General features: G+C 37.7%; 2 protein-coding genes and 1 pseudogene across 2 annotated transcripts in view; 2 read left to right on the top strand and 1 right to left on the bottom strand.

The window, feature by feature from the left end:
- The window catches only part of TMOD3 (tropomodulin 3), an 83,791-nt gene extending 61,541 nt beyond the window's left edge, over positions 1 to 22,250 (top strand). The window contains exons 5-10 of the mRNA XM_017504623.2: positions 283 to 372; positions 4,779 to 4,909; positions 7,368 to 7,475; positions 11,117 to 11,260; positions 12,859 to 13,003; positions 19,004 to 22,250. Coding sequence (XP_017360112.1) covers positions 283 to 372; positions 4,779 to 4,909; positions 7,368 to 7,475; positions 11,117 to 11,260; positions 12,859 to 13,003; positions 19,004 to 19,038 — 653 coding nt within the window. The 3' untranslated portion in view covers positions 19,039 to 22,250. The remainder of the gene's footprint in view (positions 1 to 282; positions 373 to 4,778; positions 4,910 to 7,367; positions 7,476 to 11,116; positions 11,261 to 12,858; positions 13,004 to 19,003) is intronic.
- Positions 13,709 to 23,717, bottom strand: part of LOC108286657 (RNA polymerase-associated protein LEO1-like) — a 34,014-nt gene continuing 24,005 nt past the window's right edge. The window contains exon 8 of the mRNA XM_037729948.1: positions 13,709 to 15,435. Coding sequence (XP_037585876.1) covers positions 15,350 to 15,435 — 86 coding nt within the window. The 3' untranslated portion in view covers positions 13,709 to 15,349. The remainder of the gene's footprint in view (positions 15,436 to 23,717) is intronic.
- LOC119467743 lies at positions 17,445 to 17,539 on the top strand (annotated as a pseudogene).

Here is a 23,717-nt window from a genome sequence, read left to right as displayed (position 1 = left end):
TGGAGCTAAGGATAGATTTACGTTTAGGATCAGGCTGCCTCCAACTCTGAATTTGGAAATGTGGGGAAATATAACTTTAGAAATGAGGGGGAAAATAACAAGAGTATTGATTAGAATGAGATTTTAGGTGATTTTTACTCATTTTGTTCTTCTGTGTTTATGTGTGTGATCTGTAATTTATAGGAGAAGGTCCAGAGACTGTTAAAATTATTGATAGAAAATGTTTGTTGTAAAACTCTTCATGTTTAAAACAATAAAAACTTTATTTTTCTATATTTATAGCTATTCTTGGGATGCACAATTTGATAACGAATACACAGTTCTGTAATATAGTGGGAAGTAGTAATGGCGTTGACCAAGAACATTTTTCAAGTGAGTACTTAAAATGGTTTGTGAATTCTAATCCTTTATTAAATATATTTTGTTTTTGCCTTGTGTCAGCTTCAGTATACTCATACTAGTTGTTATATACATGTACTTGAAACCTGCCATTTCAGTTTGGTGGTACTGATCCAGAAAGCCATTGAAAATAGGGTATTAAATATTTTGTCCTTAATGTGTCAGCAAATGTAATAAAACCACTCTATGTCACTAATACTAAACAATATAAAAGCTAGTCAAACTTGGTTTTGTTGATATTTTATTATCACTATTACTAATTTTCAAGAAATGTAACAATACTGACAAAGAAATTACATTATAAAATCAGATTCAGGAAAAACCACAAAACTGTTCAGCTCCTAAAACTTTCAGTCTGATGTGAAGTATTATATAGCCTAAAGCAGAGCTTTTCAGAAATTCATTTGTAGGGGCCAGGTGTGGTGGGTCATGCCTGTAATCCCGTTTTCTGAGACGGAGGCAGGAGGATTGTTTGAATCCAGGAGTTCAAGACCAGCATGGGAAATGTAGACCCCCATCTCTACAAAATTTTAAAAATTAGCTGGGCATGGTGGCACATGTCTCTAGTCTTAGCTACTTGGGAGGCTGAGGTGGGAGAATGGCTTCAGCCCAGGAGATTGAGGCTGCGGTGAGCCGTGATCATGATACTGCACTTTGAGCCTGGGGGACAGAACAAGATCCTGCCTCAAAAAAAAATAAAAAATTCATTTATAGGGTATTCTTTTTGTTTTTAATTTCAGTTATTTTATTTTATTTTATTAGGGTATTCTTAAATTAGCAAGGTGATATATGCCTTTGTAGCACATTTAAGCAATACATAAGTATATGTGGGAAGAAGTAAAAGTGTCTTCAGCCATCATGCCCTCTACTTCCCCAAACATCACCCTTTTAACAATTTGGTATATACCTTTCCAGACTTTGCACTGTTTATACTAACGTATACATGTTATAGGTAGTCTCTTGTTTTTTACAAAAATGGGATTATACTGTAAATATTTATTGCAACTTAATTTTTTAATAGTAGTTCTATTCACTAAATTATTATTATTATTATTATTTGAGATGGAGTCTCACTCTGTCACCCAGTCTGGAGTGCAGTGGCACCATCTTGGCTCACTGCAACTTCTGCCTCCCAGATTCAAGCATTTCTCCTGTCTCACCCTCCTGAGTAGTTGGGATTACAGGTGTGCACCCCCACTCCTGGCTAGCTTTTTTTTTGTATTTTTAGTATTTTAGTATTTTGTATTTTGGTTTCGCTGTGGTGGCCAGACTGGTCTCAAACTCCTGACCTTAGGCAATCTGCCTACCTCAGCCTTCCAAAGTGCTGAGATTACAGGTGTGAGCCACTGCACCCGGCTAACTAAATGTTTTTGAATGCTTACTGTGGGCCATGTTCTGAGCACAGCTCTTGGATGTGGAGTACTATCATTAGCCCTCACAACAGTTCTATGAAATAGATATTATTATCTTTAATTTGCATGTGAGGAAGCTGAGATTTTGAAATAATTAAGTAACCTCAATATTTTACACAGTCAGTGGTAAGGATTTTAACCCATGTTATGTAGTGTATCCCTTAGCAATGGACCATATTTTCTAGTTAGTATGTATACATCTACCTCATACAGACAAGTGTATAACATTCTATTTTACGGTGCTTTGTAATTTGGCCATCCCCCTTCTCATTTTTAAGTTTTTATTGCAGAAATGTTCATACATACATAAGAGATAATAATATACTCATTACCCAGCTTCAGCTGTTTTTAACATTTGCCAGCCTTGTTTCATTCATCTTCTGTCTCCCTCCCTAACCCTTCTACTTTTTTTCCCTGAAGCATTTTAAAGCAAATCCTGTTCATTGGTATTACATCACCTATAAATATTTTCATATGTTTTTCTCACAAAGGGTTTTTTTTTAATGTAATCGTGATGCCATATTGTTAAAAATTAATAGTATTTTCTTCACATCATCTAATAATCAGTCTGTGTCCAGATTTCCTCTATTCTGTCAAAAATGTCATTTCGTGATTGGCTCAAAAAAGGTTACACACTGCATTTGGTTGGTTGTCTTTTTAGTCTCCCTTAATTTCTTAACAGTTCTCCTCAACCTCTTTCCTTTTTTTTTTTTTTTTTTTCCCATGCCGTTTATTTTTTAAGAAACCGGGTTATTTGTCATAGAATTTTCCACATTCTGGATTTGGCTGATTTCAACCTTATAGTATCATTTTGTGTTTTTCTATCACCTATGTTTCTGTAAGCTGTTAGGTCTAGTGGCTTGATGAGATGCAGGTGCAGGTCCCTTTTGGCAACGATGCTTCATGGGTGGTGGAATCACATTAAGACACTTATCAAGTCTGATCCCTCCTCTTTGGGGGAATGAGACTGATCAGTGGGTTCAGATGTAGGCAGCCTGATCCTTCCATTTTAAGCTCCCCATGAACTTTTTGCTTAATAATTTCTGCATCCTGTTGACTGGATTCATTATTTCATTAAGGGGCAAGGCTCTTGAGATTTGTTTCCCCACTCCACAGGATGTGGTTTTTGGTTTTATAAAATTAGAACTCAATTCAATTTTGCATTCAGTGAGGAAGTTCTTCCTTAGCTATCTTGAAGACTGCCTTGCTGAACTTAAGTGAGAGGGAGTCCACTCTCTGTTGTTTAGCAGAGCACCATTAGGAAGCTTTTCCTAGTCTTGAACCAAGTTCTGCTTCTTGGCAATCTGTACTTGTTCTAATCCAGTCTTTCAGAACAGCACTAAATTTATCTCTTCTTGACTTCTACAGGATAACTCTGAAAACAGCTAGCATACCTTCTTTTAATATGTACTTCTCCAGACTAAATATATTCAGATCTTTCACCTGACCTCAGGAAAGTAATTTTCAATCCTTCATCTAAGTTGATCTCCTCAAGATGCTCTGTGTGTGTGTGTGTGTGTGTGTGTGTGTCTGTGTGTGTGTCTGTGTGTGTGTATCTGAAAGTAACAAGATAGTCTTAGATGGAATTTATTGGATAATCAGTGCACCGTGTCTCAAGATGAGTTTTGCTCCTAAAATCTAGAGGAAGGCAGGAAGGAAAAAAGCCAAATAGTAGTCCATTTTGAACCCAGTCAGTCTTTCCACGTCAGTTGCTCTTACTTTTTTGTGGTCATTCACCAGTTTGTGAGCTTTTGTTGTCTTTGAATTGAATGACCACAAAAAAGTAATGTTTTCCCCAAAAAATCTATCCATAAAAGTTTACCTTTTATTGGTGTTCATAGACCTCCACACACATGCATCGGAGCACAGTGATCTCATTAAAGAGCTCAAGGATTTCAGGTCCTCTGTTTTTCAACTTTGAAGCATCATATTCCTGTTATGTGTGGGTAGCTAAGGTAAAGATTGGGGAGTGAGAATGAGGGAAGGCAATAAATTTTGGAGCTTCTGTCTCAGTAGCTCTTATGTGTACCTTTACCTCCTCTCCCTCTCCACTCCTTATTCCTACCTTTCTTCCTATTCCTTCTTTCTTGCAGACAGTTCTCCCTATTTTCTCACTGTAGAGTACTCTCCATGGGAGGAAGAGGTAATGCGCACTTCCATCACCTTATTCTTCTCATTTAGGCTATATTGCTTTAAGTCTGTGATTCTTACTGCCTTTATGCCAATTATCAGTCAAATCTCAGAGAAATGATGAGATGCTAGATTTTATCATGCTAATACTTTATCTTAAATATTGCTAAAAAAAACAAATGGCATCAACTTGTGCTATTAAATATATTTGAGTGGTAAAAATATCTTGCAATATACTAAGACAATGAAAATACTCATTTTTGAAGACTAATACATGGCAAAAAAAATGAAATGCTGAATATGTTTGGTATTTATATTCAGTAAAATTTTATTTGGATCCTTAAATATGTGTCAAGGCCATTCGTAGTGAATCATGCCTGTAATCCCAGCACTTTGGGAGGCCAAGGTGGACCAGATCACTTGAGACCAGGAGTTCAAGACCAGCCTGGCCAATATGATGAAACCCCAACTCTCCTAAAAATACAAAAATTAGCCAGGCATGGTGGCAAGCACCTGTAGTCCCAGCTACTCGAGAGGCTGAGGCAGGAGAATCACTTGAACATGGGAGGCAGAAGTTGCAGTGAGCCAACATTGCACCATTGCACTCCAGCCTGGGCGACAGAGCAAGACTCCATCTCAAAAAAAAGTTAAATAAATAAATAAATGTGTGTCAACACATAAAGGATCTTTTAGGAATTGTGAGGATGGAACTTTTAAATCTGTTCTGTTGAATAAATATGTGTGTGAGAGAGAGAGAGAGAAAGCAATGTTACCAAGTCAATATCTGCATCCACTATAATAGTTATCAACTGCTCCTCTTTTCATGTATCACTGCAGATGTGGTCAAAGGTGAAAAGATTCTTCCAGTATTTGATGAGCCCCCAAATCCAACCAACGTGGAAGAGAGTTTGAAGAGAATTAAAGAAAATGATGCTCATCTTGTTGAAGTTAATTTGAATAATATAAAGGTAAGTGTGTTAATCAGAGTGGTTTTGAACCTAGGATGAGAGCTGGGCAGCTGATAAAATAGTCTAATTCTTTCTACTTTAAAGTTTTTGCTCCTACTAGTATGCCATCATAGGTTTCTTCATATTTTAGCTATTAAAGTATTATGGTATAGTATTTTCTAACTTGCTTTTTGAAGGGTTTTTCATCTAAAAATGTAAACCCTACAGACTGTTAGAATAAATCTCTCTGGTTTTCTAAATACTACCCACTTCTAAGAACATTTGGTCTCTTGGGTGTTGCTTTTTTTTTTTTTCATTTTCTGAGACTGAGTTTTGCTCTTGTTGCCCAGGCTGGAGTACAGTGGCGTGATCTCGGCTCACCGCAACCTCCACCTCCCGGGTTCAAGCGATTCTTCTGCTTCAGCCTCCCAAGTAGCTGGGATTATAGGCATGTGCCACCACGCCCAGCTAATTTTGTTTTTTTAGTAGAGACGGCGTTTCTCCATGTTGGTCAGGCTGATCTCGAACTCCCAACTTCAGGTGATCCATCCACCTCAGCCTCCCAAAGTGCTGGGATTACAGGCGTGAGCCACCGTGTCCAGCGGGTCTTGCTTTTTTAAAATTTGGTTCCTTAGCCAGGTATGGTGGTGCATGCCTGTAATCCCAGCTACTCAGGAGACTAAGGCTGGAGGATGACTTGAGCCCAAAAGTTTGAGACCAGCCTAGGCAACATAATGAGACCTGCCACTGCCCCATCTCAAAAAATAAAATAAAACTTAATTTTTTGAGGTAAAATTCTCCCTTTTAGCGTACAGATCTATGGTTTTTGACAGGTACATACAATTTTGTACAACCACCATTACAGTCAAGATATAGAATGTATCTGTCACCACAGAAGTTCTCTCATACCCCTTTGTAGTCATTCTCTGCCCCCAGCTCTAGCCCTTGACAACCACTAACGTATTTTCTTTCCCTATCATTTTGCCTTCTCCAGAATGTCATATAAATAGAATCCTATAGTATCACATTTTGGGTCTGGCTTCTTAATGTAATGCATTTGAGATTCCTCCACGGTAAATGTGTCAAATATGCTGCAGTTTGTTTGTCTGTTCATCAGTTCGTAGACATATGGGTTCTTTCCATTTTGGGATAGTTATGAGTACAGTCACTATATACTTTCACACACAGGTTTTTGTGTGAACATGTTTTAAATTCTCTTGAGTAAACTAGGAATAGGCTTTCTGGGTTCTTAATTTGAGTTTTAAATAATGCAACTCTTCCTTGGAGTATAAGGAAAGAAGAAATTAGTTAGGAGGGCATAGGGGTAATTAATTACCAAAGAGTAAACTCAGGTAATCTCTTAGATATAGCCATTGTGTAATAGCTTCATTATAAATTCCTCATTTTAAAACTTGATTTTTTTTCTAATTGGGGGAACAAGGGGAGGAGAGCATCTGGAAATCACATGAGCCTAGGGAAGAAGACCTCTATGCTACTCTAGGGAGTGATCCTTCCTGTGAGTAAAAGAAGGAAAGCCTCAAAGAAACCTTATATTCTTAGTTGATTATGAAATTTTTTTTTTTTTTTTTTTTTTTTTTTTTTTTTTTAGTCAGAGTCTCACTCTTGCCCAGGCTGGATTGCACTGGCTTGATCTTGGCTCATTGCAACCTCTGCCCCACCCCAGATTCAAGTGATTCTTGTGTCTCAGCTTCCTGGATAGCTGGGATTACAGGCGCTCACCACCACACCCAGCTAATTTTTGTATTTTTAGTAGAGATGGAGTTTCACCATGTTGGCCAGGCTGGTTTTGAACTCCTGACCTCAAATGGTGCACCTGCCTCAGCCTCCAAGTGCTGGGATTACAGGCGTGAGCCACTGCACCCGGCCTATTTTTATTTTTTTAATTTGGTCCCTGTGTATCTCCTTCTCTAAATAAACAGTAATGATCTGAAAACAACCAGACTAGAGGGAATTGAAGTCTTGGATACTACAGAGAGAAATCAGCACCTTCAATAACTTTATTTTCTCTTCTTCAAGTAGTGTGGGGTTCATCTCTCTTAGTACTTTGTAGCTTAAACTAAGTGACTGAGAACTGTCTATCTGCCTCAGGAATCATACTCATGAGAGATGGATTCCTGCATCTCTCTCCTTGTAGAAAAGTAAATCCACTTTTAATTTCATATAAAAGGAATAATGAAAAGTGAGAACAGTGAGAATTTTTTTTAAACCTAAGTGCTAGAGAAATGGTGACATGTGCTCTGCTGAGTCAGTAGTTTATGCAAATACTCCATCATAGAGAAGTCAGATAAATATGGAGGAAGCTGCATTATTTGTTTTCATTTGTAGACTACTCTTACGTGTTTGTATAATTTCTGAATACATTTTAAAGCAAAAAATAAATACAGATGTACTTGATTAATGGAAACTAGATATAACGAAAATTGAAATGTAATGATGTTTTATATTATTGTCTTTCAAGAATATCCCAATTCCAACCCTAAAAGATTTTGCAAAGGCTTTGGAAACCAACACACATGTGAAATGTTTCAGTCTTGCAGCCACCCGGAGCAATGACCCTGTTGCTGCTGTAAGTAAGCTACTATTGAGAATATCAAAATTATGACATAGCCAGGATGTGTTACAGTGGTGATTTTTATGAACAAGATTTACTCCTTTTTTATAGTTGATGTTTTAGCTCACTATTAGGCAGTATATTAGTTACCACCTTATTGTGTTTATTTTTTCCTGTATTTCCTTCCTATGATTTTTTTTTTCCTTTTTTTCCCTCTCCCAGCTTCCCTTTCCTTCCTATGAATTTTTTAAAACATAAATGGAATCATGTAGTAATGTAGTATATGTTGTTCTGCAACTTGATTTTTCACTCTGTGGTTTATCTTTAAATTTTTGTTGTATCAATACATAAGGATCTACCACTTTTTATTTTAACATCTGCAGAGGATTCCATTTATGGAATCCTCTAGTGGTGGATTTCTGTTGAATGCTTTTGCTGTGTCTCTTGAGATGATCATATGGTTTTTATCCTGCATTCTGGCATGACTTTTATATGTTGAACCAACCTTTCATTCCTGAGATAAATCCTACTTGATCATGGTATAAACCTTTGGTTTCACTTGGCTTTGAGGATATCACTCTCTTGGGGGCTCCCCTTACCTCAGTGGACATTTCTTCTCATAGCCCTGTGCTGGTTCCTCCACATCTCCTCAACCTCTAAATACTGTATTGGCCCAGAACTTGGTCCTTCTTTTCTCTGTGTACACTGACTTCCTGGGTGATCTCAGAAATACACATATTATTTCCATGTACTTGCTAATGACTCCCAGAATTATCTACAGTTTATACCTCTCTCCTGTACCCCGTATTCCTGTCCAGCTACCTCCTCAGCAGTTTTACTTGGATGTCTAATGGACATTTTACTTGTAAGTTCCTAACCAAACTCCTGACTTCCATCCTGTGCCTGCTTTTCTGTGCTCTTCTCTATCTTACTAAATGCACTTTCAGTCTTTCATTGCTCAGGCAAAAAAAAAAAAGAAAAAAAATAATGGAATCATTCTTGACATCTCTTTCTTACAACCTTAAACATACCTTTAGTCCTATCTTCAAAATATTTCAGAATCCAACCACTTCTCACCATTTTCACAACTGCGACCGTGATCCAAGCCACCATCTTTTCCCACCTGAATTATTGCAACAGCCTCCTAATTGGATTACCTTCATCTGTTTTACCTTCCCCAAATCAATTCTTTACATAGCACCAAGAGTGATTCTTTTAAAACTTAATTTATCTCATTCCTATTTGCAGAATCCTCTCGCAGCTTCCCATCTCACTGAGAGTAAAAATCAAACTATTTTTTTTTCCACTTAGATTTCAGAGGAAAATAAAAATATTTCAATGGTCCTATAAGGCTTCACATAAGTGGACCTCATCTCCTTTACTTGCCCTTTATTTCATTCTACTCTAGCCATATAACCTTCTTGTACTTCCTCAAACATGCCATGTGGACTCCCAAATCAGGGCCTGTACACTTGTTCCTTCTGCCTTGAACTTTCTTCCTAAAATAATCCCCAAAGCTTCACCTTATCACTTTGACTCTTTGCTCAGGTGTCACCTTCTAGGTGACTTTTCCTGGTAATTCTATGTAAAATAGAAACCCCACTCCCACCCCTAATATTCCCCATCTACCCTATTGTGCCTTTTTTCTTTTTACTCTCTAACATTGTGCTTTGCTTACTGTTATTATCTGTATCCCTCCCCAAATAGAATGAACGGTCTGCCAGGCAGGGACCAATATGTCTTATTTCTGAATCTCTAGAACAGTGCTAATCAAATAATAGACCATCATTAATATTTGAATAAATGTATGGATAAGGGATTTGTTCCAGGTCACATAGCTAGTTGTTGCTAATATAAAGTACATGTATGTAGATATCAGCCACAGTTTTTTCTAGTATCTCCTGTTACCTTTCCTTTAACTTTAAGCTTGGCCTTACCCATATCTTCTGTAGTTTAATCTTGCTTTTGATCCCTCTAAGGGGCTGTTTTATATAAACTCATGCTCATTTTTCTTTCCTCTTCTTTCCCTCCTTTCTTCCTTCTCTCTTCCTGCCTCTCTTTCTCTTTCGTTCCCAGTCTCCCTCCTCTTTCTTTTTTCACTTGTAGGCTTCTGCTAATTAATCATAATGGTATTTATTAAGCACTGAGTCAAATGTCTTAACACTGTACCATATCCTGTGAGAAATGAAACAGAAGCAGATTGAAGACATACCATTTACGTACTTGAGGAATTTAATATTTCCTTAGCCTCTTCTTCTCAGTGGCCTTTGTGCTCTTCTGGTTCTGATTATCTATGTTCCTTTCTGGCTTTCTGCCTTGACCATTACTTTTCGCCTCTGCCTTGGAAATTAGTACATAATTTACCCTCATTTTGGCTTCACATTATCCAGCTACAGCAAGACCCAAATAAGATGTTCCAGGGACATTGTTGAAGTCGGTCTAACACAGAAACTGAAAAAATGAGAGAGATAGAAAGAAGCATGAAGTAGGGAATGAGGAGTAGAGATTGTCACCAATAGGGAATTACATGTGACCAAAAAAATCTAAGGATCATGACAGGGTACATATGAAAAGTATGTACAGGCCAGGTGCAGTGGCTCATACCTATAATCCAGCACTTTGGGAGTCCGAGGTGGGTGGATTGCTTCAGCCCAGGAGTTCAAGATCAGCCTGGGCAACATGGTGAAACCCCATCTCTACAAAAAATACAAAACTTAGCCCGGATGGTGGCACACAACTGTAGTCTCAGCTACTCAGGAGGCTAAGGTAGGAGGATCAGTTGAGCCCAGGAGGCAGAGGTTGCAGTGAGCTGTGATCATGCCACTGTACTCCGGCCTGGGTGACAGGGTGAGACCCTGTCTCAGAAAGAAAGAAAAAGAAAAGTAGATACAGTCATCCATGGGTTCAACCAACTTAAGATCAAAAATGGAAAAAAAATTCCATGGATTTCCAAAAGTAAAACCTGAATTTGCTATATGCCAGGTACTGTGTTGAATCCATGAGAGTGAAGTGATGTGTAGGCATTGTATTTGATATTTTTGTTTGTTTTTGTTTTTGAGACCAGGTCTCTCTTTGTTGCCCAAGCTAGAGTGCAGTGGCACGATCCCAGCTCACTGCAACCTCTACCTCCCAGATTCCAGCAGTTTTCCTGTCTCAGCCTCCCAAGTAGTGGGACTACAGGCATGTGCCACCATGCCTGGCTAATTTTTTTATATTTTTAGTAAAGTCGGGGTTTCACTATGTTGGTCAGGCTGTGATCCTGACCTTGTGATCCGCCTGCCTCAGCCTCCCAAAGTGCTGGGATTATACGCGTGAGCCACCACACCTGGCCTGTATTAGGTATTTTAAGTAATCTAGAGATAATGTAAATTATACAGGAAGATATATACAGGTTATATACAAATACTATGCCATTTCATATAAGGCATTTGAGCATCTGAAGATTTTGATAACTGCGGTGGTCCTGGAACCAAACCCCAATGAATACTGAGGGACAGCTGTACATTTGAGAGCTATGGGGTACTGTATGAAACTGAAACAACTAATGACAAACATTAAGGCAGTTATGTTAATTAATGTATTTGTTTATGGCATGTACAATATGTAGTAGGTACTATATCAAATTTTAATCTCTCAATATTTTCTTTAATTTCTAGGCTTTTGCAGAAATGCTGAAAGTGAACAAAACTTTGAAGAGCTTAAATGTGGAGTCTAACTTTATCACAGGAGCTGGGATTCTAGCACTGATTGATGCCTTAAGAGATAATGAAACCCTGGCAGAGCTCAAGATTGACAATCAGGTCAATGTTCTACAACAGTAACTTCGAGAAAACTACAGCCCACACTGCTATGTAGGGCTTGGCAACTCAGGATGGGGATGGGAGAATGGCTGTCAGGGATTCCTGTTGGAAGATGGTGGGCTGAAAAGAGAGGACATTTGGGGTATCTAGAATATTAACTTAATGTGTATAATGGTGTACACAATGTAAAGGTGTATACTCTCCCTAGATCATTTTAAGAGAATTTAGATGGCTACCCAGTTTGAACTGAGAGGACTCTTCCATGTGACTTAGTCTGCCTTCCAGTTTTTCAGCTCTGTGCTGGCAAGGTCCACATTGTAGGCTTTTTGTAAGTAAGAGGCAGAGAGATACATGTTAGAAATGTTTCCATTCAGAGTAGCTATTAATTTTTTTATTAGAAAAAATAACTGCAGTTATTTGAAAACATATTTGGTAAATATCTCCTTCAGTCCTTCTAAGTAAATAAATTATATAAACTATGTAGGTAGAAAAAAGGATTATGTCTTAAAATTTAACCCCATGCTTCTTAATCCATGTTTTAAATTTTTATTGAGATATAATTATATACAGTAAGGGTATACGGTTAAATGCTTTTTAGTATATTTGTAGAGTTTTGCAGCCATTACCACTAATTCCAGAACATTTTCATTACCCCAAAAAGAAACCCCATCCCCATTAGCAGTCGTACCCCTTTCACCACGCTCTGGCAATCACTTATCTACTTTCTGTTTCTTAGGATTTCTGGACAGCTTATATCTGTAGAATCAAACAATCTGTGATCTTTTTGTGACTGGCTTCTTTCACCTAGTATAATGTTCTGGAGGTTCATCTGTATTGTAATATACTGAGTACCTCATTCTTTTATGACTGAATAATATTCTATTTCATTTGGCATATGTCCACTTATGGGCCACTAGAAATAATGCTGCTGTGAACATTCCTTACAAACTCTTGTATGGACATAGATTTTCATTTCTCTTCAGTATATAGCTAGGAGTGTAATTGCTGGGTCATATGGTAACTCTGTGTTTAACTTTTAAGCAGCAGCCAGTTTTCCATCGTAGCTCCACCATTTTACCTTCCTCCCAGCAATGTCTCCATTTTTCTACATTCTTGCCAACACTTGTTATTATCTATCTTTTTTATTATACTTATCCTAGTGGGTATGAAGTGATATCTCATTATAGTAATTCACACTTTTTTGATGTCTATATGATCATATTACTGAACTTAAGTTTATTTTGAAAAAAAAAAAGTTTATTTTGTGTGTGGAGGGTGTGTGTGTGTGTGTGTGTGTGTGTGTGTGTGTGTGAAATATAGTTCCACTGAGGTTGTGGTGATGATTGGGTCAATGGGTAAAATCAGCTTCCTGTGACAAACATTTCGTAGCTTTAAGTAACCAGTTTTCTACAACAAACAAACAATTTGTTCTCAGTTACAAAGCAGTCCTTGGAACTACTGAACTATGTATATGTTGTAGGAATTGGGAACATTTAAAGAGATCAACAGAATCGGCATGTGCCTGAATGTCTTAATTTACCTTGAAAAGTATTTTGATCTAGTTTATTAATATTGTTCTTTTTTTCTAATTATTCCAGAGGCAGCAGTTGGGGACAGCTGTAGAATTGGAAATGGCCAAGATGCTTGAAGAAAATACAAATATCCTTAAATTTGGATATCAGTTTACACAGCAGGGACCACGAACCAGGGCAGCTAATGCTATAACAAAAAACAATGACTTAGGTAAGACATAGTATCATAGGTAAGACATAGACAGTATCAATCAAGTTTCTGAATTCTTTCATAAGCTAATGTATTGAGAGAACTTCTTTCCCTTTTAAGAATAAATTTTAACAGAGAAGTTATTTGGCCTTTGTTTCTACAATCTGCATGGTCCTTTTTATACTGATTGAATTCAAGTTCAATTTAAGTAAGGTTGTAGTGATGATTGGGTTAATGGGTAAAACCAGCCTCTGTGACAAACATATTTCATAGTTTTAAATGACCAGGTTTCTACAACAAGCAAACAGTGTGTTCTCAGTTACAAATCAGTCCTTGGAACTATTGAAACAAAGATTGCAACATTACAGGAAAGTTTTTTGCCCTTTTAATCAAACAGACCTAGACAGAAAGTCAATTTTATATAATAGAATATGAACTATAGAAATATATAAAATAAGGCCGGGCGCGGTGGCTCAAGCCTGTAATCCCAGCACTTTGGGAGGCCGAGGCGGGTGGATCACGAGGTCAAGAGATCAAGACCATCCTGGTCAACATGGTGAAACCCCGTCTCTACTAAAAATACAAAAAATCAGCTGGGCATGGTGGCGTGTGCCTGTAATCCCAGCTACTCAGGAGGCTGAGGCAGGAGAATTGCCTGAACCCAGGAGGCGGAGGTTGCGGTGAGCCGAGATCGCGCCATTGCACTCCAGTCTGGGTAACAAGAGCGAAACTCCGTCTCAAAAAAAAAAAAAAAAAGAAAAAGAAATATATAAAATAGAGAATAATTGTAGTTCTTACCCAGGTTTTATAATCTGGTATGTAGGTGTTTGCTACTCTTCCTAACAGGACTGTTGTGGAACTATCTTCTCACTGCATACATCTAGGTCAGTAATCTCTCATTCTATGTTTTCTATTTAATTGCTTGAGGCTTGTGGCTTGCATTTGAAATAGACTGTCCAGCCAAAGCTGAATTAAAAAATATGGTGCTTAGAATTTTATTTCTACATGTTACCAAAAGTTGACTATTTTAAATTTAGGATGTTTGCCATTGAAGTATTTTTAGAGATGCCTTTTAGACAAGAAGTAAAAGAAAACTCAAAAGGAGTGATATTTCAAAGTGTTGTCATTCTCTTAAGCTTCAGCCATATTTGAGTTTGCATTCTGTAAAAGTTTCTGGAGCAGGAAAAAAATAGCACTTCATTCCTTTAATCCAGATCACTGTGGAAAGTATTAGCTCAGACCCTTTCTGTCCTTTGTAAAATGACAGTGGTTCTCCAGAGGAGATTTTAGCTGCTAGCTTTTGAAAAGAGAAAATTGGTGTGTTTTGGTATATTGTTGATTCCAGATGTAGTTTGCAAAGTCATGCTAATTGTTTTAGTATTGCTTCACTAGTTAGCTTCTATTTTTTTCCTTCCAGCCTTTAATTTTGCTTCTTAGAGCGGTGTTTTAAGAGAACTTCATAAAGAAGTGCTAGCTAGACTTCATAAATAATTGGAGAACTTTAAAAACACATAGGTTCTTGGCTTAAAATGGCTTTTTTCACCCCCAAAAAATGGTTGACCAGGGCCTCGGGACCATCACATAACCCTACTTTGATGGATAATGAAGCTAAGTACTCTGTTGAATGTTTACTGTGTTGTCATTAGTGCGCTGTGCAACCACGAGGTATAGATACTATTGTTCTCCTATAGTACAGGATAAGTGGAGACTCAAAGAAGTTAACTAACTTGCCAAAAAACACACTACACAAAACTGACAGAGCGCATTTCCTTAGAGGTTCTGATTTAGTCTGTGATGGGATTTGGGTTGTAGGCATTTCCCACTCAGAAACCCTGGCCTGTTTCTCCAGTGTTGAGTGGATATTTGAGTTTCTGAGTTCATCATTGTTATATATCTTAAGCAGGTGTGCCCATATGTCCTCTACTTATGACAGCATTTGTCACATTTTTTAAATTGCCTTTTACTCAAAAAATTAGTTATATGTAATAGTCTTACTTACAAAGACTATATGCTTTTTGAGGGCAGGGACCATGTTGTTGGCAGGAGCCATGTCCAACTATTGAATCCCAACACTGTTAAAACCATGCCTGATACACAATAGGTACTTAAGAAAACTGGATTAAGTGAATAAATAAGTAGTAAAATATGGACTTTCTGACAGTTACAATACACTGGTATCTAAATAACCATAAAGTAAGCCAGAAGTGTGCTCCATTTTTCCTTTCCTTGGAAACTACCTTAACAAATCCCAGAATCCCACGAATGAATTTATAGACCCAACCAGCTCTGTTATGTAACCTCCCTCCAGGAGGCAGGTGATTCTAGCAGCTGTCCTTCCAGGAGCTATACAGAAAATGTCCATAAATGTCATGGCAGGGGTACCAGCCTTTTCAAGGCTTCAGCAGTTGTGCTTTTCTGTGAATCCTGTTTTGGTAGGCACTTTGCCTGCATTTCTGTAAGAAAAGACATGTCCAGTGTTAGAGTGAGGGAGATTTGGGCAAATGCAAGAGGAAGAGAAGGTTGTGTTGAAGAAGCTGTGTTCTGACAAGCAGAATCGAGAGAAAGCAAGCAGCTTTGTGCTGGAAACTCTCTAGACTCACCTTATGCTGTTTCATTCTGATCCAGACTAGATTTTCAGATGTGGGTCTCAGGTATGAAATGATAATAAGCATATTCCTGGATAGGGCAATTATGGATAAAAGCTCAAATTTGAGAGCCAGCAATTTAAGAGTATGCTGATGACAGACTGCAGATCTTAAGAACTGACTCTCAATAGCATGATGCTGACTCCAGAATAAACTTTCAGTGAGTATTTGTTGTTTAAAGCTAACATTTAAAAAGTTGTATCAGGCCAGGTGTGGTGGCTCACGCCTGTAATCCCAGCACTTTGGGAGGCTGAGGCGGGTGGATCACCTGAAGTCAGGAGTTCAAGACTAGTCTGACCAACATGAAGAAAACCCGTCTCTACTAAAAATACAAAAATTAGCTGGGCGTGGTGGCACAGGCTTGTAGTCCCAGCTACTTGGGAGGCTGAGGCAGGAAAATCGGTTGAACCTGGGAAGTGAGATTGCAGTGAGCTGAGATCGTACCACTGCACTTCAGCCTGGGCAACAAGGTGAAACCCTATCTCCACTAAAAAATGCAAAAATTAGTGGGGATTGGTGGTGCATGCCTGTAATCCCACCTACTTGAGAGGCTGAGGCAGGAAAATCGGTTGAACCTGGGAGGCGGAGGTTGCAGTGAGCCAAGATTGCGCCACTGCACTCCAGCCTGGGAGACAGAGCAAGACTCTGTCTTAAAAAAAAAAAAAAAAAGCTTGTATCAGCAGATTTAAGAAAGACTGTTGGTACTGTTGGTAGAATACACTAAAATTATATGATAAAGAACTTGGATTTATTTGGATTGTTTGCAGGCGGCATTTGAGAGCCATTAGAGGCCACTGAATAAATGATTAAGATACTTTTTTAAAAAATTGCCCTTATTGTTCTTTTATAGTTAGAAAATGAGGTTAGTTAGGACATTCAAAATTAACTAATGATGACCTGTTGATAACTTATATCAGTGTAATGTGTTTGGGAAAGAAATTGGACCAGATCCAAAGAATTGTTAGTAGGGCAAAAATTATAAGCCTGCCATCTAGAGGATGATCTGAGGAATTGCTGGAAGGTAACAAGTGAGCACCAGGTGGGAAAGAGGAGTGAGAAATGACCCGTTGCCCCGTTGTTCTCTGCTGTGCACACAGTGGCAGCAGCCTCTCATTCTTCCACTCAGCTGAATTTTTCTTCAATTGTATACTCTGACTTCTGCCTAATAGATAAAGATGGAAAGCCTGAAGACTAGGTTTTCTGACATACTGGTCCCAGGAGCCTCAAAAGAGATAAAACCTGAAACTTGTACAGAATCTCTTAGAAATACAGTTCTTTTTCACCTTGTAGATGGGCCTCTATCAGATCGTCATGTTCTGATTTTGATAACATAATTCCTTCTCTCATTGTTTTCTTAGTCTCAGCTATTCGTTGAAATAATTCTGCCTACTCTCCATCTCTTCAGCTAAGAAGTGTCACAGCTATAAGAGCAAAGAGGTTCTATGGTATACATGCAATATTCTATTTACCTTTGAGTCTCACATTACTATCTTTACACTAGCTAACTACATATTCCATTTTCTAGACCTTTTTTGTTTGTTGCACTCTGTCCTATAGATCTTTTTATAACATGCATTATTTTAGCATCTGAAGTAGTATGCCAATAACATCCAAACCCTGCTGCAATTCAGAATTTTCTTTGAAATTTCTACTCTAAATATTTATCTGAAGTTTGCCTTTCAGACATTTCTATATTTTTCAAAGATCTATATACATGATTTGATATTTGAGGACTCCTCTCCATTTAATTTTTTTCTTAATATTTCAGTGTACACGTGAACTACTTATTTGTTAGTGTGGATTAAAATTAGTTCCTTGCTTTGACAGCACATACTAAAATTGAAATGATACAGAGAAGATGTCATCCCCTTGCAAGGATGACACACACATTTATGAAACAATCCCTATTTTTATCAAGTTCTGGCAAAAAAATAAATGATAAAACAAAGCTAGAGTCAGGCAAACTTTATTAGATAAGTATTAAAATGTTCATGGGAACCCGATACTTTAGTCCTTCTGGTTTTATTTCAGGTGAGCACCCAGCTTATGGCTGAACAAGATTTATACACTTCATCCGAACATATGGTCTTATCTATTAAAGGCTGACAAACAAAAGCGAGCGGTCAGACTAGCACAAGAGCAGGGTGTCTATGGCTTGGCCTGGACACCAGGTGCACCTGTTGCCTTCTAGTTTCTCTGTCAAACAGCCAGTTTAGGCCAAAATACATACTACAGAAGTGACAGAGCCATGATTCACTCTATTTGTCACTGACTCTGGAACCTGTGGTTTTTGTCCTGTCTAGGAACTGGCCACAATGCTGAGAGCCCTGAATGGGTGGCACTCAATGAATGTTCTCTAGTGGCTGATAGGTGAGAATGCAGGTAGCAAGATCTGAAGTTGAAGACCTTGTTCTGCTACCAGAGAGCACCCCTGAGTAGTTTGGTGTCACCAGTCCAGGAAGAGGCTGGTAGTCTCAGATACATACATGTACCATTCTTTGCTGCATCAGCTGAGCTAGTTGGCTGGCCACTTAGGCAGCAAAGTTTATGGTAGCCAGAAGTGACTGCATCATATTACCAGGGCCTGAAATTTTCATTACTTTGCATTTGTTGTTTTGTTAGACCTTGGACTGGTTTATCTTACAGGAGACAAGAGAAGGAAAATTCAGAAAGCAGTAGCAAATCACTTACCTATAAAAATGTCAAAAATGTTTTTGGTATATTCTTTGACAGCCTAAGGAAATACATTGTAATGTCTAATCAGGAGAGCATGCAAATAGTTACTTTCACTGTGTTCTAACCCCAGCTGCCTGAATTTCACTTCAGAATTTAACACACTAATTTATTAGCTGCTTTTTCAAACCTAAGTATATACTTTTTCAGTAAACAAACGACTTGGGCTGGGCGCAATGGCTTACACCTGTAATCCCAGCACTTTGGGATGCTGAGGCAGGCAGATCACTTGAGCCCAAGAGTCCGAGACCAGCCTGGGAAAGATAGTGAGAACTCGCCTCTATTTTATTAGCAAAATAAATTACAAAGTTAAAAATAAAAGCAAATGACTTGTAGATGATTGGTGACCATTCTGTTTTAGATTTCTAGCACTGCTGCTGTGTAAGCACAGCTATGGGTCAGTGAGCCTTAGGGCATGTAGTTGTTTTGAAACCCATCCATTCTCAACAAGTAAATGACAGTGGTGAATGATGTGAAGTAGATTTTGTCTTTTTTAACTTAATGGTCATGTGAACTGGAAATTGACATTTCAATTTTGTAAAGCTTATAACTGGATTATACAGAAACTTGCTTGTTACAAGCAAGTTACCATTGTAAAAACTAATAGGGATTTCTAACATACTTTCTTTTATTTTTCTCATAGTGCGTAAGAGACGAGTTGAAGGAGACCACCAGTAAGTCTGCCAAGGTATAATCTTTGGAAGACTTCAGAAGATCACCAAGGGCTCATGTTGGTGACATCAGATGTAAAATTTTCCTGGGTAGAAGGGAAAAGACTGGAAAAATATTTTTAGTGACATGCATTTTTTTTTGTTTGTTTAAGTTGTTATTAGTTTCAAATTGTAAAATCAATAATAAGGTGATATTTTAATATTCTGAAACATTTCTACTTTCTGCTAAAATCAATTTTAATTTAGCTTAATTGAATGATTGATGATGAATCTTGGGCAAAAAAATATAATTGTAAAAAATTTTACAAGTCATTTGTGTAGAATAATTTGAACATTGTGAGGACCAATCTTTTTAAATCAACAGGGATATTGCTGGTATCAGAATTGCTATTGCTTCATTTAGATATAAAACGCATAACAGCTTTCTCGTGACCTGGAGACTTTTCCATTTTTTAAAATACATGAACTTGGCAACAGTGTGATTTTTCTTTATTAAGAGAACAAAATGCCAGAATTCTTAAGTGGTTGACTCAAAATCTGGTCATTTGTGTAGGAGCTAAAGCAGGTCTCCAGGGAGAGATGATGGTCATCTGTGCATTTCAGGTTCCTGCACTTGTCTGATGTGACGCAGTAACACCCAGGTTTTCTTAAAACAAAGTCGTCAGCTTTACCAGGTTACATACTTTGTTTAAAAGCATAGTGAGGTCTAAGTTCATTCCAGTGTTTCATTTTAATAATGTGGGCATTATTAAATTTTTGTGAAAGCTAATGGTAAAAAGCACCTGAGTACAAAAGCTGTTTTCCTCCCCATAAAAAAAGGCATACAGCCAACTCTTAGTTATTTAGGGTAAGAGAAAAAAGAAAACTGTTAAGCAGTGAAATCAAAGATAATAAATATGATGGAATTCCAGTATGAGGCACTTGCAAAACAGTCATTTAAACTGATGGTTACTGTAAGTCATTTAGAAGCTGACATGTATGTAAATTACTTGGTGTTACATAGTATCCTAAGAAGTATATGCAGTGCAGAATTGCATAAATAGTATTTAATCACTTCTACAAATCTTCCAACCAAGAAGGAAAACTGCTGTTCTTCATAAATCTGATTTTTAGTATATGCTTCCTTTCATCTTATACTTTTATCCATATTTATAAAAGTCATTTCTATAATAAAAGCAGTCTTTCTTGGTCAAAGTATTAAAGTGAACAATTGAATAGAGTACTGTGGTTGGGAAAATGATTTGAGACTGCAGAGCTGATGCTGGGTAGAGGGTTTGGACTTGTATTCGTGTCCTGTCTCAGGGCAGCCCCTGGAGCAGGAGGTGGCAGAGGCATTTATAGCTGCAGAAAACAGGGAGGAATGGAGGTAACCCTGGCCTCAAAATTTAGGCCTGGCTCTATCATTTACAGAGATTTTTCTGAAGGGAAGAATCTCATTTCTGAGGGTGAGGGCAGGGTGGCTTGTCATTATTTTTTTTTTTTTAACTTTTTGGGCTGGGTGCAGTGGCTCAGTCCTGTAATCCCAGCACTTTGGGAAGCCAGGGTGGATCACTTAAGATCAGGAGCTCGAGACCAGCCTAGCCAACTTGATGAAACCCCTCTCTACTAAAAATCAAAAAATTAGCTGGGTGTGGTAGTGTGCGCCTGTAATCCCAGCTACTCAGGAGGCTGAGGCAGGAGAATCGCTTGAACCTGGGGGATGGAGGTTGCAGTGGGCTGAGATCGCACCTCTACACTGCAGTCTGGGCGACAGAGCAAGACCCTGCCTCAAAAAAAACAAAAAATCTTTTTGAAATTGAATTGCAGTATGTCTGCTACTTTGGCTTGGGCTGGACAGTTTCTCTAATGAACCAGGTGGCTTCATGTGTGCTATGGTAATAAGCCTTCTTAACAGGCTAAGCTTCACTCATAAGAACTGTGGTGTGTTTCTTTGGTTTTGTTTTGTTTTTTAAATCACTATCCAATGTTTTATAGGGGTCAAAGATTAACTTTGCACTATTCTCTTTCAGTTAAAGGCCACTGATATTTTTCCAAGTTAGCAAGGCTCACTTGCTTGCTTTCTTGCCTCCCTTCCTCCATCCCTCTCCCTTCCTACCTTCTCTATATTTCCCTTTTTCTCTCCCTCCCTCCTTTCTTCTCCCTTCTTTTTTTTTTTTTTTTTTCATATGCAGCTTTTGGATTGTACTTGATTTTATAGAGACTGCACAGTTCCAACAAGATTGGGAGTCAGGCATGGAGCAGGCATCTCAGGCTACCAGAAAGAATTGGTCACGTAGACTTTCAGTCAGGCATCCTCGTTTGCATTGTCTTGTAAGTCAATTGATTGATAAATAGTTAGCTCCCCCTTCGTCTCTTAAGTTTTTGTTTTGTTTTGTTTTTAATATAGGTAGGTGGGACTCTACCTAGAGTTTTGTATCATACTTATAGGTAATATCTTTTTCATTTATTATTTATCAAAGTATGAAGTTGAGTGTTTTGCTTGTGCCATTTCAGTTTTGCATTAAAATAGTTCATTGTATAACTGAAAGAAAGGATTTCTTCATAAGTAACATTAAATATTAACAGTCATCCAATTGAATATAGAAAATTTTTCAAAAATTAAGGGATAAAAATTGTGCTTACTTCAATCTTTAAAAATCTGGCACCTCTTAGTAACTTTCAGTATTTCTAAATTCCTCTAAAATTTTATAATAAATAGATTAGGATTTTGCAATAGTCAATTTTTAAGCCAAAGGTTTTCTGATACCTTAGGTTTTGTAGTCTAACCAGCTTATCTAGTTATATAAAAGAATATTCTCTGCATTTTTAAATTGCTATATTTAAAAAAGCTTTTTATTACTCATTTTATAAAATGTTATATTCATATTTGTCTGAATTTTTCCAGTATGCCTACATGAAATTGTATGTTTTAAAAACTCAGTGACAAATATTAATACTACTAAAATGGATTTTGGTGCTATATTCTTGTAGCTAAAGCCTAGTAGAAGTCTCAAGAATAGCTAAAATACACTTTCAAAGGTTGCCTGTCATTTAAAAGACCAAACAAGAATGTTGTATTAAATTAATTAGTGGATGGTTAGAGACTTCAAGGAGAGTTAGCTTGGTCATTTAATTGAGACTTCATGTTATTTGAATGAAATAACCCACATCCTTGCCGTTTATAAGAGGTGCACTCTGGGGAAGTTATGTGTGAATAGAATTCTATAAATTGTTTTCCAGCTCACTGAGTATCTGATGTGTTTTCATTCAAAAAGAGGATTCCATGATATAATAAAATTATTTTTTAAAAAGTTTTGATAAAATGTTACTCATGTCGTCATATTGTACATTATATTTAACTCTTACTGTCATTAAAATAAGATGAAAGCATTTATGGAATTTTTTTAAATCTTACATTTTAGGGTCTGTGTTCCCAGGGCTGCCTCACTTTTTCCGTGTAAAACCAGGAACCACTGTTAACCTCCCAGCAGATCCAAGGATCAAACTTTCTCTGGAGTCCATAGCCAGTACTATCCAACTTCACTCATTCTACAGTGCTACTGCACTTTGAATGTATTGACCCATGGAACCCAAGAGAAGCAAACATGGATGCACTAGTGACGACTCAGGTTGCTGCTGTCAGTTAAGGGCTGTGAGTTCTTGGGGTCTAAGTATCTGTAAAATTATCCTTTTCATCAGCTCTCACTGATCATTAATGTTTCTGGATATTTCTTACCCTAAAATTTGCTTACCAACAAATCAAAGAAACTCTTCACTAATTATTTTTAAATTGAGAAAATACTATTCAGAGGCAAAGGTTTTTATATTCTTTTTTGAAACCGAGTCTCGCTGTGTTGCCCAGGCTGAAGTGTAGTGGCACGATCTAGGCTTACTGCAACTTCCGCCTCCCAGGTTCAAGTGATTCTCCTGCCTCAGCCTCCCGAGTAGCTATGGTTACAGGCGCCTGCCACCATGCCTGGCTAATTTTGGTATTTTTTAGTAGTGACAGGGTTTTACCATGCCGGCCAGGCTGATCTCAAACTGACCTCAGGTTATCTGCCCGCCTGAGCCTCCCAAAGTGCTGGGATTATAGGCGTGAGCCACTGCACCTTGCCTTATTCTTATATTTCAATTTGGTCATTCGTATGTCTACAGATTGAGCATCCCTAATTGAAAACTTTTTGAGTGCTAACATAGTGCTCAAAGGAAATGCTTATTGGAGTCTTTTGAATTTTAAATTTTCAGATTAGAGATGCTGAACTGTATAATGCCTTGAATTCCAAAATCCAAAATAATTTGAAATCTCAAATACTTATGGTCCCAGCATTTTGGATAAGGGATACTCAACCTGTATTGATTTTTCTCTACTGTAATACAGTTTTATAAGTTCTTCCCTATAACAATTGAATGAATTAGAAATTTAATAATAAAACATATATTTTATTAATTTTAAACTCTGTCTTGTAGACTGCTCATTCAGAAAGGTCAACCTAGATTTCCTAGATAACTCCTAGGAAAAAAGACATGGCTAAGTAAACTATTATAAGCCATAACAAAGTATTTTGGAAAGACTTCATTAACATATAAAGAATTTTGGCCAAGCACTGTGGCTTAAGCCTGTAATCCTAGCACTTTGGAAGGTGAGGCGGACAGATCACTTGAGCTCAGGGGTTTGAGACCAACCTGGGCAACATGGCGAAACCCCAT

The sequence above is a fragment of the Cebus imitator genome, unplaced genomic scaffold (genome assembly GCF_001604975.1).
Source record: "Cebus imitator isolate Cc_AM_T3 unplaced genomic scaffold, Cebus_imitator-1.0 Scaffold325, whole genome shotgun sequence".
Classification (NCBI taxonomy): Eukaryota; Metazoa; Chordata; class Mammalia; order Primates; family Cebidae; genus Cebus; species Cebus imitator.
The sequence above is the reverse complement of the archived record's forward strand: the minus strand, read 5'-3'. Positions and strand labels throughout refer to the sequence as shown.